The sequence below is a fragment of the Bos indicus x Bos taurus genome, chromosome 22 (genome assembly GCF_003369695.1).
Source record: "Bos indicus x Bos taurus breed Angus x Brahman F1 hybrid chromosome 22, Bos_hybrid_MaternalHap_v2.0, whole genome shotgun sequence".
Lineage (NCBI taxonomy): Eukaryota > Metazoa > Chordata > Mammalia > Artiodactyla > Bovidae > Bos > Bos indicus x Bos taurus.
The window spans coordinates 11,130,612-11,149,654 of NC_040097.1; the positions used below are offsets into that span (position 1 = coordinate 11,130,612).

At 37.7% G+C, this 19,043-nt stretch overlaps 1 protein-coding gene across 10 annotated transcripts in view; it reads left to right on the forward strand.

Annotated features, from left to right (window-relative positions):
- The window catches only part of DOCK3 (dedicator of cytokinesis 3), a 304,174-nt gene that overhangs the window by 23,863 nt on the left and 261,268 nt on the right, over positions 1-19,043 (forward strand). For all 10 annotated transcript variants that reach the window (XR_003507883.1, XM_027523616.1, XM_027523617.1 and 7 more), the window contains exon 3: positions 17,755-17,795. Coding sequence is in view for 9 of the 10 variants with exons in the window: in XM_027523616.1 (XP_027379417.1) it covers positions 17,755-17,795 (41 nt within the window). In the remaining variant the exon portion in view is untranslated. The remainder of the gene's footprint in view (positions 1-17,754; positions 17,796-19,043) is intronic.

Below are 19,043 nucleotides of genomic sequence, written 5' to 3' on the forward strand. Positions count from 1 at the left end.
TATGTTTATTTTGTAGTACTGGTTATAAGCAATCTTTTTGAAGCCATGATTAATCATATTATGATACACTGCTATAAAATAATTTCTGATCTCTCTTCAGCACAACTGATGAGTAATTTTGGCTCTAATTTAATAGCAACAATGAAATAACTATTGTTGGCTGTCAGAACATGTTTTTTATATACTATGTCAAGTAATTATTTTTAATTTCCTATAATCAAATAGATAATATTTTACTCCTGATTATCTGCATTTGAATAGAATTTAATTATAATCAGTTCATTTGTATGTTTCTATCTGATTGGCTGGACATGATCAGTCATAATTAAAACAAGGCAGTATATGAGCTCAAATGAAGTTTGACTTGGCTGTGTTCTTCTGTGACATTTTTGTGTATTTTTGCTATAATATTTATGCATTATTGAAAAATATCACATTCTAAAAGATTATGCACTGTAGTCAACAAAATATATGGGAAAAATACAGTTATGGAGATATCACACAAAATCAGAGCATTGACAAAAACAAAATTGATGTCAAAATCGATATTCCAAAGTTGATAGCAGTTCAGCATGACTAGAAACCACCTCAAATTATTTGGAAATTTTGGAAATATTGGAGTGGAAATGTTGCTAGCTGAGCATGGAGATAGTACAGATGGAAGTGGAACTCTGATATAATTTACCATTCAGATGGGTATGGAAGTAAGTGCAACTTACTATGACCCTGGAACTGTGTAAGTTTGGTAGTGTACTTTTCTGGAAAGGGAGCTCTAGTGCAGGACTCATTTTAATAATTTTCTTAAAATAGTAGTTTAAATCAAAACGACTTCATGATAAAAAAAACTCTTAGCAAAATAAGAGTATAAGGGAATATTCTTAATCTAATAAAGGATATCTAAAAGCCTGCAGCACACATCATATTCAGTTGTGAAATACTGAAAGCTTTCCCACTGAGAGCTAAAAATGAGACTATTATAAAATAAGACATTGTGGTTTGGAGGCAAAGATAATAATGAAACAGAATAGAGGGTCCATAAATAGACCATCGTGTTTATCTTCCAGTGATATGAAGAAGGTGGTATTGCAGTGCAGTGGGGAAATGATGTCCATTACAATAGGTGACGCTGGGCTGGTTGGACTGAAGAATGATGGCCTAGTCAATAAATGGTATTGGATCAGTATTGAAACCGGTGAATCGTGAACCTGACTTCACAGCATATACTACAAACTGAATTCCAGACGGATGGTCAATATAAATGTGCAATTTAGAGCAGTTATGCACTTTGAAGGAACCATAGGAAAATACCCCTTCTAGCCTAGGGGTAGACAGAGATCCTTTATTGATAAGTTGTACTTCATTAAAATGAAGATCTGTTGTTCAAAAGATGTCATTAAGGAGGGCTTCCCTGGTGGCTCAGTGGTAAAGAATACTTGCCAGGGCAGGGGACATGGGTTCGAGCCCTGGTCCGGGAATATCCCACATGCTGCAGAGCAACTAATAAGCCTGTCTGCCACAGCTATTGAGCCTGTGCTCTAGAGCCTGGGAACCACAGCTACTGAGCTCATGTGCCACTGTTGCTGAAGCCTATGCTCCCTGGAGCCTGTGCTCTGCAACAAGAGAAGCCACCGCAGTAGAGAAGCCCGAGCACCACAACTGGAGAGTATCCTCCATTTGTTGCAACTAGAGAAATCCTGTGCAGCAGTGAAGACCCAGCACAGCCAAAAACAAATAAATAAAATTTAAAGAAAAAAGATACCATTAAGGAGAGGTAAAAGGCAAGTCACAAAGTGAAAGAAATATTTGATAAAGGACTTACATTCATATGGTATTTGTCTTTCTCTTTCTGACTTCACTTAGTGTGATAAACTTGATAAACTTTAGGTCCATCCATGTAGCAGCAAATGGCATTATTTCATTCTTTTTTATGGCTGAGTAACAGTCCATTGTATGTATGTACCACATCTTCTTTATCCATTCGTCTGTCAATGGGCATTTAGGTAGTTTCCTTATCTTGGTTTTGTAAATAGCGCTGCTGTAAACACAGGGGGTGCATATAGCTTTACAAATTATGGTTTTCTGCAGATACATGCCCAAGAGCGGGATTGCTGGATCATATGGCAACTCTATTTTTAGTTTTTTGAGAAAGCTCCATACTGTTTTCCATAGTGGCTGTACCAGTTTACATTCCTATTAACAATGTAGGAGGATTCCCTTTTCTTCACACCCTTTCCAGCATATGTCAGACATCTTTTTGGATTTCACTGGTATGAAATTAGAAATTAACTACAAGAAGAAAACTGGAAAAAAAAAAAGCCCACAAACATATGGAGACTAAACAATCAATGGATCATTGAAAAGTCAAAGAGGGATGAAGATAAAACCGTTGTAAGAGGGAAGTTCACAGTGATACAGGCCCACTTCATGATATAAGAAAAATCTCAAATAACCGAAGTGCACATTGAAGAAACTAGAAGAAGAACAAGTAAAACCCAGAGTTAGGAGAAAAAAGGAAATAAAAGATTAGAGTGGAAATAACTGAAATAGAGACCTAAAACCATAAAAGATCAATGAAATTAAGAGTTGGTCCTTTGATAATATATGATATTATTGTTTAGTCTCTAATTCGTGTCTGACTTTTTGTGAAGTTATTTACTCTCAGGCTCCTCTGTTCATGGGGTTTCCCAGGCAAGAGTACTGAAGCAGGTTGCCATTTCCTTCTCTAGGGGATCTTCCTGACTTAGGGATCGAACCTGCATCTTCTGCATTGGCAGGCAGATTATTTACCACTGAGCCACCAGGGAAGTCTTGAAAATATACATGAAATTGATAAACTTTTAGCTAGATTCATCAAGAAAAAAGGAGAGAGGGCCCAAATAAATAAAATCAGGGATGAAAAGGGAGAAGTTAAAACTGACACCACAGAAATATGAGTATTATAAGTGATTACTATGAAGAATTATATGCTAATAAAATGGATTGCATAGAAGAAATGGATAAATTCCTGGAAATGTGCAAACTCGCAAGACTGAATCAGAAAGAAATAGAATATATGAACAGACTGATTACCAGTAATAAAATTAAATCAATAATAAAAAAAAAACTTCTAGCAAACAGAAGTCCAGGATCAGATGGCTTCATAGGTGAATTCTACCAAACATTTCAGTCAGTTCAGTTCAGTTCAGTCGCTCAGTCTTTGCGACCCCATGAATCGCAGCATGCCAGGCCTCCCTGTCCATCACCAACTCCCGGAGTTCACTTAAACTCATGTCCATTGATTAGTGATGCCTTCCAGCCATTTCATCCTCTGTCGTCCCCTTCTCCTCCTGCCCCCAATCCCTCGAAGCATCAGAGTCTTTTCCAGTGAGTCAACTCTTCGCATGAGGTGGCCAAAGTATTGGAGTTTCAGCTTTATCATCAGTCCTTCCAATGAATATTCAGGACTGATTTCCTTTAGGATGGACTGGTTGCATCTCCTTGCAGTCCAAGGGACTCTCAAGAGTCTTCTCCAACACCACAGTTCAAAAGCATCAATTCTTCAGCACTCAGCTTTCTTCACAGTCCAACTCTCACATCCATACATGACCAAACATTTAAAGAATAGTTAATACTTTTCCTTTTCAAACTGTTCAGAAAGTTAGTGAGGAAGGAACACTTTCAAATTCATAGTACGAGGCCTCCATCATCCTGATAACAAAACCAGATAACAACCTAATAACATACACACACAAATTTACAGGCTAATATCATTGATGAATGTAAATGCAAAATCTGCAACAGAATATTATCAAACCAAATATCAAACCAAAATAAATATGTTGAAAGGATCATACACCATGATCAAGTGGGATTTATCCTAGGGATGCAAGGATGGTACAATATCTACAAATCAGTTAATTAGATATATCACATTATCAAATTTAAAAATAAAAATCACATCGTCTCAAGAGATGCAGAAAATGCATTAGATAAGTTCAGCACCTATTTATGACGAGAACTGTCCCTGATAGCTCAGTTGGTAAAGAATTTGCCTGCCCTGGGTCAGGAAGATCTGCTGGAGAAGGGATAGACTACCCACTCCAATATTCTTGGGCTTCCCTTGTGGTTCAGCTGGTAAAGAAGCTGCCTGCAATGTGGGAGATGTGGGTTCGATCCCTGGATTGGGAAGATCCCCTGGAGAAGGGAAAGGCTACCCACTCCAGTATTATAGCCCGGAGAATACCATGGACTGTATAGTCTGTGGGGTTACTAAGAGTCAGACACAACTGAGAGACTGTCACTTTCACTTTTCACTGTCAGCAAAGTAGGCATAGAGGGAACCTACCTCAACATGATAAAGGCCACACATATATTAAAACCCACAGCTAACATTATACTCAGTGGAGAAAATCTGAAGGCTTTTGCTCTAAGATCAGGAATAAGACAAGGGACTTCCTTAGTGGCACAGTGGATGAGAATCTGCCTGCCAATGTAGGGGACATGGGTTCAGTCCCTGGTATGTGAAGACTCCACACGTCACAGAGCAACTAAGCCCATGCACTGCAGCTACTGAGTATGTACTCTAGAGCACACGTGCTGCAGCTGCTGAGCCTGCATGCTGCAACTACTGAAGCCCTTGTGCCTTTATCCTGTGCTTTGCAACAAGAGAGGCTACCTCAATGAGAAGCCCGTGCATCACAATGAAAAGTAGCTCCCACTTGCTGCAACTAAAGAAAGCCCATGTACAGCAACGAAGACCCAGTGCAGCCAAAACTAAGTAAATTTTAAAATTATAAAAAACGGAATAAGACAAAGATACTCACCACTTTCATTCAACATAATGTTAGAAGTTCTTGTCACAACAGTTAGGCAAAAAAAAAAAAAACCAAAAGGCCACACACACACATAAAAGAAATCCAAATTAAAAAGGAAGTAATAAAACTATCACTGTTTGTAGGTGACATGATACTGTCAATTTATATAGAAAACCCCAAAGGCTTCACAAAAAACTGTTATTCAATAAGTGAATTGTTATTCAAAAATTGAATTCAGTAAATGAATTCAGGAAAGTTGCAGGATACAAGCTTAATGTACAGAGGTCTGTGGCATTTATCTGTTTGCACAATGAAGTATCAGAAAGGGAAATTAAGAAACAGTCCCATTTGTAATTGGATTAAAAGAATAAATACCTAGAAATAAATTTCACCAAGGAAGTGAAAGACCTGTACTCTGAAAACTGTAAAACATTGATGAAAGAAGTGGTAAACGAGACAAACAAATGGAAAGATGTACCATCTCCATGGATTGGACAAATCAGTATCATTAAAATGACCATACTGCCCAAGATAGTCTATGGATTCAGTGCAGTCCCTATCAAAATATCAAAGGCACTTTCACAGAACTAGAACAGATGACCCTAAAATTTGCATAGAATCCAAAAGACCCTTTATAATCAGAGCAATGTTGAGAAAGAACAAATCTGGAGGTATCATGCTTCCAGGCTGAAACTGTACTGAAGTGAAGTGAAGTGAAGTGGCTCAGTCGTGTCCGACTCTTTGCGACCCCATGGACAGTAGCCTACCAGGCTCCGCCATCCATGGGATTTTCCAGGCAAGAATACTGGAGTGGACTGCCATTTCCTTCTCCAGGGGATCTTCCCGACCCAGGGATTGAACCCTGGTCTCCTGCATTGCAGACAGACGCTTTACTGTCTGAGCCACCAGGGAAGCCCTTGAAACTGTACTATGAAGATATAATTATCCAAATAGTATGGTGCTGGCACAAAAACAGACACATGGATCAGTGGAACATGATAGAGAGCCCAGAAATAAACATATACTTATATGGTCAATTAATCTGTGACAAAAGAGGCAAGAATACATAGTGGGGAAAAAGACAATCTATTTAATAAATGGTGTGTGGAGAACTGGACTACTTTTTCACACCATATACAAAAATAAATTCAAAATCAGTTATGAAACACTACAAAAATCAAAATACAGGGATTTTAAAATGTAATATGCTCACATGGACAAAGAAAGTTGGCAAGGCTTTGAAGAGTGGAAACTTTGACTTAACAGACCCAGCATATCTGAATCTCAAGCATGTAGTAGGAATATCTTGGAACTACCCTTATTTACACAGCAGATCCTTAAAAGGCATAGGAACTTATAGCACCAGGCATCTTTGGAAATGAGGATGAAATTATATAAGTCTTCTCCCTTCAATTCATCTGATGACTGCTCCTTGTTCATCTGGTAGAGATTTTGAGGTTTATTAGAAAATGAAGGATAAATAGAGCATCTGTGTATTGGGACACTTCATGCACATTTTGGTAGGAGATAGGTTATGTATTGAAAACTGGAGGATTAAGTCAAGCATACCTACTGAATACTGAATATGGAGACTTCTAACCTTCACCTTCCACTTGGCCTTTGAAATCATGGCAGCCAGACATTTACCTTCCACACAGAAAATTAGAAGACTTTTATCACTTATCTGAACTTGGCATGATGAGAGACCTAAATAAAGATGCTGATTCTGTCAGTTACTGACTTATTATTGCCTCTAAGTTCCTTCTAGCCCCTCTTGCGATACTGAAGCTGGAAGCTCTGGAAACCATGTTTCTTCTTTGACAGCTAGTCTGTGTTAGACTCTGCCAATAAAGGGGCATTGTAGGGAGACTACTAGGCTGGAGGTTGAAGAAAAGGGTTGATTCTTCCTGTTTTTATTTTATACCACTGGCAAACTGCTCTGAAGACAGTTGGTCCCTGCAGTATTCCTTATGTCAGGCAGTGGTCTTGGTTCTGGTGAAATGGCCTCTAGCATTTGTCACTGTGGCAGTGGTTAGCATGTTTTGCAGCAGCCCACTGTTCCTCAGAGATCTGTATCTTAGCCTTTTGGGACCCTTTGTATAAGTTGTTATTGTTTAGTCGCTAAGTCGTATCCAACTCTTTTGCAACCCCATGGGCTGTAGCCCCCCATGCTCCTCTGTCCATGGGATTTCCCAGGCAAGAATACTGGGATGGGTGGCCATTTCCTTCTCCAGGGGATCTTCCTGACTCAGGGACGGAACCTGTGTCTCCTGTATTGGCAGGTGGATTCTTTACCGCTGAGCCATCTGGGAAGCCCCACTTGGTGACTACCCTAGAGTTTAAAACATGCATTCTTGACTTACTAGGGTCTCCCTTAAAGTTTTACTTATACCACTTCCAACAATGCATGAACTTTACAATGATTCGATTGCACTTACTCCTCTTATTACATTTGTACCACTGTTGTCATGTATTTTCTGTCTGTATTCATTTGTTTGCCCACATTTTTACCGTTTCCAGTGCTGTTTCTTTCTTCTTTTCATGATTCCGTCTGGGATCACTTTCTTTTTACTGTAAGTACTCCTTTTAGTAATGGTTTTTTTAGTTCAGGTTTGCTGCACATTCATTCAACTTCTGTTTATGTGAATCTGCTTTTAAATTTGTCATCATTTTTTTTATTTTATTATTATTTTTTAAAATTTTATTTTATTTTTAAACTTTACAATATTGTATTAGTTTTGCCAAATATCGAAATGAATCCGCCACAGGTATACCTGTGTTCCCCATCCTGAACCCTCCTCCCTTCTCCCTCCCCATACCCTCCCTCTGGGTGGTCCCAGTGCACCAGCCTCAAGCATCCAGTATCGTGCATCGAACCTGGACTGGCGACTCGTTTCATACGTGATATTATACATGTTTCAATGCCATTCTCCCAAATCTTCCCACGCTCTCCCTATCCCACAGAGTCCATAAGACTGATCTCTACATCAGTGTCTCTTTTGCTGTCTTGTACACAGGGTTATTGTTACCATCTTTCTAAATTCCATATATATGCGTTAGTATACTGTATTGGTGTTTTTCTTTCTGGCTTACTTCACTCTGTATAATAGGTTCCAGTTTCATCCATCTCATTAGAACTGATTCAAATGTATTCTTTTTAATGGCTGAGTAATACTCCATTGTGTATATGTACCACAGCTTTCTTATCCATTCATCTGCTGATGGGCATCTAGGTTGCTTCCATGTCCTGGCTATTATAAACAGTGCTGCGATGAACACTGGGGTACACGTGTCTCTTTCCCTTCTGGTTTCCTCAGTGTGTATGCCCAGCAGTGGGATTGCTGGATCATAAGGCAGTTCTATTTCCAGTTTTTTAAGGAATCTCCACACTGTTCTCCATAGTGGCTGTACTAGTTTGCATTCCCACCAACAGTGTAAGAGGGTTCCCTTTTCTCCACACCCTCTCCAGCATTTATTATTTGTAGACTTTTGGATCGCAGCCATTCTGACTGGTGTGAAATGGTACCTCATAGTGGTTTTGATTTGCATTTCTCTGATAATGAGTGATGTTGAGCATCTTTTCATGTGTTTGTTAGCCATCTGTATGTCTTCTTTGGAGAAATGTCTATTTAGTTCTTTGGCCCATTTTTTGATTGGATCATTTATTTTTCTGGAGTTGAGCTGTAGGAGTTGTTTGTATATTTTTGAGATTAGTTGTTTGTCAGTTGCTTCATTTGCTATTATTTTCTCCCATTCTGAAGGCTGTCTTTTCACCTTGCTAATAGTTTCCTTTGATGTGCAGAAGCTTTTAAGGTTAATTAGGTCCCATTTGTTTATTTTTGCTTTTATTTCCAATATTCTGGGAGGTGGGTCATAGAGGATCCTGCTGTGATGTATGTCAGAGAGTGTTTTGCCTATGTTCTCCTCTAGGAGTTTTATAGTTTCTGGTCTTACGTTTAGATCTTTAATCCATTTTGAGTTTATTTTTGTGTATGATGTTAGAAAGTGTTCTAGTTTCATTCTTTTACAAGTGGTTGACCAGATTTCCCAGCACCACTTGTTAAAGAGATTGTCTTTAATCCATTGTATATTCTTGCCTCCTTTGTCAAAGATAAGGTGTCCATATGTGCGTGGATTTATCTCTGGGCTTTCTATTATGTTCCATTGATCAATATTTCTGTCTTTGTGCCAGTACCATACTGTCTTGATAACTGTGGCTTTGTAGTAGAGCCTGAAGTCAGGTAGGTTGATTCCTCCAGTTCCATTCTTCTTTCTCAAGATCGCGTTGGCTATCCGAGGTTTTTTGTATTTCCATACAAATTGTGAAATTATTTGTTCTAGCTCTGTGAAGAATACCGTTGGTAGCTTGATAGGGATTGCATTGAATCTATAAATTGCTTTGGGTAGTATACTCATTTTCACTATATTGATTCTTCCAATCCATGAACATGGTATATTTCTTCATCTATTAGTGTCCTCTTTGATTTCTTTCACCAGTGTTCTATAGTTTTCTATATATAGGTCTTTAGTTTCTTTAGGTAGATATATTCCTAAGTATTTTATTCTTTCCGTTGCAGTGGTGATTGGAATTGTTTCCTTAATTTCTCTTTCAGTTTTCTCATTATTAGTGTATAGGAATGCAAGGGATTTCTGTGTGTTGATTTTATATCCTGCAACTTTACTATAATCATTGATTAGTTCTAGTAATTTTCTGGTGGAGTCTTTAGGGTTTTCTGTGTAGAGGATCATGTCATCTGCAAATAGTGAGAGTTTTACTTCTTCTTTTCCAATTTGGATTCCTTTTATTTCTTTTTCTGCTCTGATTGCTGTGGCCAAAACTTCCAAAACTATGTTGAATAGTAATGGTGAAAGTGGGCACCCTTGTCTTGTTCCTGACTTTAGAGGAAATGCTTTCAATTTTTCACCATTGAGGATAATGTTTGCTGTTGGTTTGTCATATATAGCTTTTATTATGTTGAGGTATGTTCCTTCTATTCCTGCTTTCTGGAGAGTTCTTATCATAAATGGATGTTGAATTTTGTCAAAGGCTTTCTCTGCATCTATTGAGATAATCATATGGTTTTTATTTTTCAATTTGTTAATGTGGTGTATTACATTGATTGATTTGTGGATATTAAAGAATCCTTGTCATCATTTTAAAGGGTATATTTTCCCTAGGTGTAGCATTCTAGCTTGATGAATATTTTATTTTAGCATTTTAAGGATTTGCTTCATTAATTTTTGATTTCCATCATTTCTGTTGAAAAGTCACTATATTATTATTATAGGTCTCCTAAAGGTAATGTTTGCCTTGGAAACGAACAGAGATCATTCTGTCGTTTTTGAGATTGCATCCAAGTACTGCATTTCGAACTCTTTTGTTGACCATGATGGCTACTCCATTTCTTCTGAGGGATTCCTGCCCGCAGTAGTAGATATAATGGTCATCTGAGTTAAATTCACCCATTCCAGTCCATTTTAGTTTGCTGATTCCTAGAATGTCGATGTTCACTCTTGCCATCTCCTGTTTGACCACTTCCAATTTGTCTTGATTCATGGACCTGACATTCCAGGTTCCTGTGCAATATTGGTCTTTACAGCATCGGACCTTGCTTCTATCACCAGTCACATCTACAACTGGGTATTGTTTTTGCTTTGGCTCCATCCCTTCATTCTTTCTGGAGTTATTTCTCCACTGATCTCCAGTAGCATATTGGGCACCTACCGACCTGGGGAGTTCATCTTTCAGTGTCCTATCATTTTGCCTTTTCATACTGTTCATGGGATTCTCAAGGCAAGAATACTGAAGTGGTTTGCCATTCTCTTCTCCAGTGGACCACATTCTGTCAGAACTAGTCCTTTTAGAACTAACATCCAAAAAAGATGTCCTTTTCATTACAGGGGACTGGAATGCAAAAGTAGGAAGTCAAGAAACACCTGGAGTAACAGGCAAATTTGGCCTTGGAATACGGAATGAAGCAGGGCAAAGACTAATAGAGTTTTGCCAAGATGATGCACTGGTCATAGCAAACACCCTCTTCCAACAACACAAGAGAAGACTCTACACATGGACATCACCAGATGGTCAACACCGAAATCAGATTGATTATATTCTTTGCAGCCAAAGACGGAGAACCTCTATACAGTCAACAAAAACAAGACCAGGAGCTGACTGTGGCTCAGATCATGAACTCCTTATTACCAAATTCAGACTTAAATTGAAGAAAGTAGGGAACATCACTAGACCATTTAGGTATGACCTAAATCAAATCCCTTATGATTATACAGTGGAAGTGAGAAATAGATTTAAGGGACTAGATCTGATAGAGTGCCTGATGAACTATGGACTGAGGTTGGTGACACTGTATGGGAGACAGGGATCAAGGCCATCCCCATGGAAAAGAAATGCCAAAAAGCAAAATGGCTGTCTGGGGAGGCCTTACAAATAGCTGTATAAAGAAGAGAAGCGAAAAGCAAAGGAGAAAAGGAAGATATAAGCATCTGAATGCAGAGTTCCAAAGAATAGCAAGAAGAGATAAGAAAGACTTCCTCAGTGATCAATGCAAAGAAATAGAGGAAAACAACAGAATGGGAAAGACTAGAGATCTCTTCAAGAAAATTAGAGATACCAAAGGAACATTTCATGCAAAGATGGGCTTGATAAAGGACAGAAATGATATGGACCTAACAGAAGCAGAAGATACTAAGAAGAGGTGGCAAGAATACACAGAAGAACTGTACAAAAAAGATCTTCACGACCCAGATAATCACAATGGTGTGATCACTCACCTAGAGCCAGACATCCTGGAATGTGAAGTCAAGTGGGCCTTAGGAAGCATCACTACGAACAAAGCTAGTGGAGGTGATGGAATTCCAGTTGAGCTGTTCCAAATCCTGAAAGATGATGCTGTGAAAGTGCTGCACTCAATATGCCAGCAAATTTGGAAAACTCAGCAGTGGCCACAGGACTGGAAAAGGTCAGTTTTCATTCCAATCCCAAATAAAGGCAATGCCAAAGAATGCTCTAACTACCACACAATTGCACTCATCTCACATGCTAGTAAAGTAATGCTCAAAATTCTCCAAGCCAGGCTTCAGCAATCCGTGAACCGTGAATTGCCTTATGTTCAAGCTGGTTTTATTTTTTTTTTTTTTTGGGGGTTCTTGGGTAATTTATTTATTTATTTATTTTTTTTTAAATTTTATTTTATTTTTAAACTTTACATAATTGTATTAGTTTTGACAAATATCAAAATGAATCCACCCCAGGTATACATGTGTTCCCCATCCTGAACCCTCCTCCCTCCTCCCTCCCCATACCATCCCTCTGGGTCGTCCCAGTGCACTAGCCCCAAGCATCCAGTATCGTGGATCGAACCTGGACTGGCAACTCGTTTCTTACATGATATTTTACATGTTACAATGTCAAGCTGGTTTTAGAAAAGGCAGAGGAACCAGAGATCAAATTGCCAACATCCGCTGGATCATCGAAAAAGCAAGAGAGTTCCAGAAAAACATATACTTCTGCTTTATTGACTATGCCAAAGCCTTTGACTGTGTGGATCACAATAAACTGTGGAAAATTCTGAAAGAGATGGGAATACAAGACCACCTGACCTGCCTCTTGAGAAACCTGTAAGCGGGTCAGGAAGCAACAGTTAGAACTGGACATGGAACAACAGACTGGTTCCAAATAGGAAAAGGAGTACGTCAAGGCTGTATATTGTCACCATGCTTATTTAACTTATATGCAGAGTACATCATGAGAAATGCTGGACTGGAAGAAGCACAAGCTGGAATCAAGACTGCCGGGAGAAATATCAATAACCTCAGATATGCAGATGACACCACCCTTATGGCAGAAAGTGAAGAGGACCTAAAAAGTCCTCTTGATGAAGGTGAAAGTGGAGAGTGGAAAAGTTGCCTTAAAACTCAACATTCAGAAAACTAAGATCATGGCATCTGGTCCCATCACTTCATGGGAAATAGATGGGGAGACAGTGGAAACAGTGTCAGACTTTATTTTTGGAGCTCCAAAATCACTGCAGATGGTGACTGCAGCCATGAAATTAAAAGACGCTTACTCCTTGGAAGAAAAGTTATGACCAACCTAGATAGCATATTGAAAAGCAGAGACATTACTTTGCCAACAGAGTCTGTCTAGTCAAGGCTATGGTTTTTCCAGTGGTCATGTATGGATGTGAGAGTTGGACTGTGAAGAAGGCTGAGCGCCCAAGAATTGATGCTTTTGAACTGTGGTGTTGGAGAAGACTCTTGAGAGTCCCTTGGACTGCAAGGAGATCCAACCAGTCCATTCTGAAGGAGATCAGCCCTGGGATTTCTTTGGAAGGAATGATGCTAAAGCTGAAACTCCAGTACTTTGGCCACCTCATGCAAAGAGTTGACTCATTGGAAAAGACTCTGATGCTGGGAGGGATTGGGGGCAAGAGGAGAAGGGGACGACAGAGGATGAGATGGCTGGATGGCATCACTGACTCGATGGACGTGAGTCTCAGTGAACTCTGGGAGTTGGTGATGGACAGGGAGGCCTGGCGTGCTGCGATTCATGGGGTCACAAAGAGTCGGACACGACTGAGCGACTGAACTGAACTGAACTTAAAGGTAATGTGACTCTGCCTAGCTCCTTAGCCTCTCAGCTGCTGCAGAAAGCTGGGCTTCTTAGAAATTTTCCCTGAATTACCGCTGTATGAATTGGGCAGTCCCACGAGTGGATATTGTATCGAGTAGCTCTCAGTGTCAACCTTTTTTTCCTTAACTCAATGGGACTTTGATTTTTGCTGAAATGTCCTCATGGAGAAACTCAGCTGATGTGATTCTCTTTTCTCGAGGATTATAGTGTCTCATATCTTGTCTCAGATAGTTGCTCTCCATTGTTCTTACACAGTTGTTTCCTGTATTTTTTTCAGGTTTATATTTGTCTAATGCGAAATGTTTTGTCAGCGCTAGAACCAGAAGTTAGTAAATGTATTTTATATGTATTTGAATTATAAAAGTTTTTAAAATGTCTTATTCAATGGCAGTATTATTGAAACTTGTTTATGGTTCTCTATAAGTTTATGGAGAACCATAAGCTTAAAGGAGCAATAACTCATTTGGGAGTAAAATTTCTCAATTTTTAATGTCCATTTATTTTTTGCCAATTATTATCTTTTATACTTACTGCATATAAAGATTTAAAATAGCATTAAATTATTTTGTATGCAAATAATACACAAGGTTATTCTTTAACAGTTTGCAGTGAAATAATAGAGGATTTTGAATGTTGACCTTTTGAATAATTATGTCCACCAATATTGGGGCTGAATTATCTATAAATTTCTTTCTTTTATGTAAGTGGTTGGTACTTTCTTCCATGCCTATTAGTTATATAATTGGAAAGAGGATAAAGAGTTGGATGGGCTGTGAATATTTTTATTGATATACCAAAGAAAAAGTTAGTATTTTTAGAAGATTGTAGATCTTTGTTTTGGTCCTTGACTTTACAGTTGGTTCCTTCTTTAAAGTGAATCTCTGTGGATCTGCCATTCATAATGAGTGATAACTTTTTAAAATTATTTTTAATCATGATATGGAATGAAATAGACATTGTGCCTGTTATCTACCTGTCTCTAATTCAGGGATGAGCAACTGTTAGCCCTAGGATGGGAGTGAAAATGAACACATTTGCCTTGTTTCCCTTTTATCAGACAGTGAAGAATATGTTATACCTTTGAATAAAAAGTTTAAAACTTCGTATTGAAGAGTACTTTTTGTTGGACTTCATTTGGTGTTTTTGATCTAGCTTGATTGGTTTGCACCCAGAATCTTTGTAAAGGCCTGCTGATTGTTGACTGTCACATGGCCTGAATTATATAGAGGCTTCATTCTTTTGGGTTAACACTGCTAACACTGTTCTGTAGCCTCTCTGTCAGCAGCAATTGTAGTGGTACTGTTGGCTCTTTTTGATAGTATAGCCTTACTTACATTGGGAAGGGCATTTCACAGCCTAAATAATGATGCGTATTTAACAAAGTGGTATTCAGCTGTGTTTTGGGACTATAGATGTGAAAACGCCTGGCACAGGGACAGGTGACTGCTATTTTTTTGTCTATGTGTTTAAATAATTGTAGCTTTCAGATAGATGAATTAATCTTCAATATATGTATTTACACACAAGACCCAGAATATTTTCTCTTAATTTGTTTTTCCTTTCTTACTCATTGCTTTTCTAACCTAATAGTGTTACATTTTTTATTTTATTTTTTAACTTTACAATGTTGTATTGATTTTGCCATATATCAACATGAATCCGCCACAGGTATACACGTGTTCCCCATCCTGAACCCTCCTCCCTCCTACCGCCCCATACCATCCCTCTGGGTCGTCCCAGTGCACCAGCCCCAAGCATCCAGTATCGTGCATCGAACCTGGACTGGCGACTCGTTTCATATATGATATTATACATGTTTCAATGCCATTCTCCCAAATCATCCCACCCTCGCCCTCTCCTACAGAGCCCAAAAGACTGTTCTATTTGCTGTCTTGTACACAGGGTTATTGTTACCATCTTTCTAAATTCCATATATATGTGTTAGTATACTGTATTGGGGAGAAGGCGATGGCACCCCACTCCAGTACTCTTGCCTGGAAAATCCCATGGAAGGAGGAGCCTGGTAGGCTGCAGTCCAGGGGGTTGCGAAGAGTCGGACACAACTGAGCGACTTCATTTTGACTTTTCACTTTCATGCATTGGAGAAGGAAATGGCAACCCACTCCAGTGTTCTTGCCTGGAGAATCCCAGGGACAGGGGAGCCTGGAGGGCTGCCGTCTATGGGGTTGCATAGAGTCGGACATGACTGAAGCAACTTAGCAGCAGCAGCAGCAGCATACTGTATTGGTGTGTTTCTTTTTGGCTTACTTCACTCTGTAAAAAGTTTCTTTTTTCTCTTTTAAAGTCAGGCTTGAACTGACTCTTTAATTTATACACCAAGTATGTTTATACACCAGTTGTGGAAGGTGTAATCATCCAGAATTAAGCTGACAAATGTAAACACTTACATCTGTCTCATTTCATTCACATGATAAGTACTCACTGAGCATTTATTTAGTGGCAGTAAGCACACATACACACACTGGTGTCCTGCTTTTCTATTTCTGTGACAATATAGTGTTCTCAGTTCTGTTTTTTGTACAGTAATTGCCTTTAAACAGTATGTAATGTTTTCTCTCAGTTTTATTATCTTTGAGAGTATAGTGAATCCCTACTTGTCTTTCTAAAATCTAGTGTTTGCTTCCTGCTTTTCAGTCTGATGTGGTCATATATATATATATATGTATTTTAATGTGGTTATATTTTATTTAAAAATCTATTTTCTGTACTTTTTCCATTTCCTTTGTGGAATAATTGCTTAAATAGAATACACTTTGAGTAACTCCTGAATTAAAATCTCTATGATTTCAGTATAAAATAGGACTTAACATTGCATCTCAATTAGAAATTTTTTCATTTATTACCTTAATTTTTAATCATATTTTATAAAACAGCATTTTTAGAGACTAAATGTGATATTTTGAAGGTAGACTTTTTGGATATACATATTTGAATTGTCTAACTTTACTGGTACAGAATTAAAAATTTTAGGTAAGATTACCATTTAAAATTTATTTACTTATTTGTTTATTTTTTTGGCTGCACTGGGTCTTTGTTCCTGCACACGCGCTTTCTCTAGTTGTTGTGAACGGGGCCTACTCTCTAGTGGTGGAGTGTGGGCTTCTCACTGCGGTGGCTTCTTTTGTTGCAGAACACAGGTTCTCAAGTGCTGGCTCAGTAGTTGTGCTGCATGGGCTTAGTTGCCTTGCAGCACAGGGGATCTTTCTGGACTAGGGATCGAAACTATATCCCCTGTGTTGGCAGTCGGATTCTTAACCACTGGACCTACTGGACCACGGGACCAGGGAAGCCCTTTATATCATTATCTGTCCTGTTTAAGATACTGTAAAGTGTCTTGTTGGTAAGGTTATCACTTTTAAAAAAACAAAGATCGTGAGACTTTCAGGTATAAATTGAGTTATTCAAATTTATGATCTCAGCTGTTGTACTAAGCAGAAATAAGGGTATTTCTTCTTTTATTGTTTGTTATGATTTCAGGGGAGAAAAAGTTGATTCTTTTCCTCTTAACTTTGTTGTGAGTCTTAAAGATTAATACATGAAATTAACTCAATTTCAGTACATGGATTAGTAAGCTCTCAGTTAATATTAGTTATTATCAACAATCTCCTCTTTCTTTTTTATTTATATTCCTCCTTTAAATACAACTCTTGGCCTCCTCTTCTATTCACTGGAATTCTTTCCTCTTAAACCTAAGTACAGAAAGTGTAGCAAAACTCTGAAAATAATAGATTGAATTTGAAGAAAGTTGGCAAAAAAATTTCCTTTCTCTGAAAACTATTTTTATTGTGTAATTGAAACTTTCACTGTTATTACTGTGTATGAATGGTAAGAGAGAATAAATGAAGTGTTACTGTCAACTTTAGTGGCTGGAAAGCCAAGAAATGAGAGTAGTGTAGTTCAGTGCATGGGAGATTCAGGGAGACGAGATAGAAAGTCAGGGCTGTACTCTCCTTATTTGTCACCAAAAAACTATATGATTTTGGCATTTTCTTATCCTGTAATAGTTTCATCTGGGAGTTTTCAAGGAGTTCAATATGTGTCCTCTGAAGTATTTTCTAATTTTTTTGGTCTTTTTCAGTTGAAAGGATCTTGTGTCTTTGATGAAAATTGGGAATGTTATATTTTATTGTAAGATTTCTTCTTTTGGAATAAACTGTGCTTAATAAACTCATAAAGTGCCTAAAACTTACTAGAAAGTTTTGCATTAAATAATTATCCTAAAAATACTCATGTCTTTCATAGAAAATGACAACAATATGATTTTAATATCTTTTGTATGCTTTGTTTTAGGTTGGTATAGGGGAGTTTCAACAAAGAAGCCAAATGTAAAGGTAATAAAAAGTTTATTGTTACCTTTTCTAATCTAGAAAGTGGCCTAGTATATTTGTTTGATATAAAAGCAATCCTTGCTTTCCATCTTTTAATCTTTTACAGTAGCCACACTCATTCTTTCCTTTACAGAACTGTGTCAGACTCTTCTCTTTCTCAGTGGTATTACAATGACTTTTTAAAAAGGACAAAATGTGTGTGTGGTAATAGTTGCAAAGCTTATTTTGAAAAAGCCTATATAGGACATTTAGTATTTTTCCTTAAAATAGTTGACAGCAAGTAAATTTACTTTTTTATAGGCCTACTCCTGTCTAGCCCTGTGATTAGTTAGATCACTTTATTTCTAAAATTAAAAAAACTTTTAAATAATTTTCAATTAGATACTTCTCTGATCATAATGTTCTTGTTAAAATATGAATTTAAAGAAGACTGTTAAGTGCCACATGCTAATTTTATGAACTAGATTTATATGTTTATTCTCTTACCAAGTAACAGTAATTTGATCAGACCAAATATATTTTAGTTGGCAATTATAATACATGTAGCAGCATTCTTTTCCAGTAATGTATTTGCAAAAACTTACTTTTCTCTATAATATTACTATTTTTTCTTATGTATTTTTCTGTGGCTTAATATTTAACATATTATGTTTTTTCTTAAATAGAAAATACAAAAATGATCACATATTAATTTTTATTAAAAATTTTCAGAGTTGTAATCATTAATTTTTCAGTAGAATCACTTACTGGTTTTTAAAGTAGTGATTATAAGAAGACAATACCCTCAAACTTTTAATTCCTCATAGCCAGGGCGTCTCATTTTTGTCAGAGTTGACATTTTGGGCTAGATAAATCCTTGTTATTTTATACATTATGAAAAGTTTAGCAAAATATATGACTTCCACTCATTAACGTCTCCTCACAAGTTGTGTCTCTAGACATTGCTAAAGGCCCTGGGGCTGATGGGTGGGGTGGGAGGTGGTTGGGGTGGTGGTGGTAAAATTGTCCCTGGTTAAGAACTACTGAGATAAAGGAGTCATATATCAAGAAGATATAGTAGTAATAAATATGTGTACACTGGAAATGGAGCCCCCAAATACATTAAACAAATAGTAATAGATTTGAAGGGAGAAATAGATGCCAAATAATAATAGGGGCCTTCAGTACCCCATTTTCTGCACTGAATAGGTCATCCAGACAGAAAATCAACAAGGAAATGTTGGACTTGTACTATAGTTTAAATCAAATATA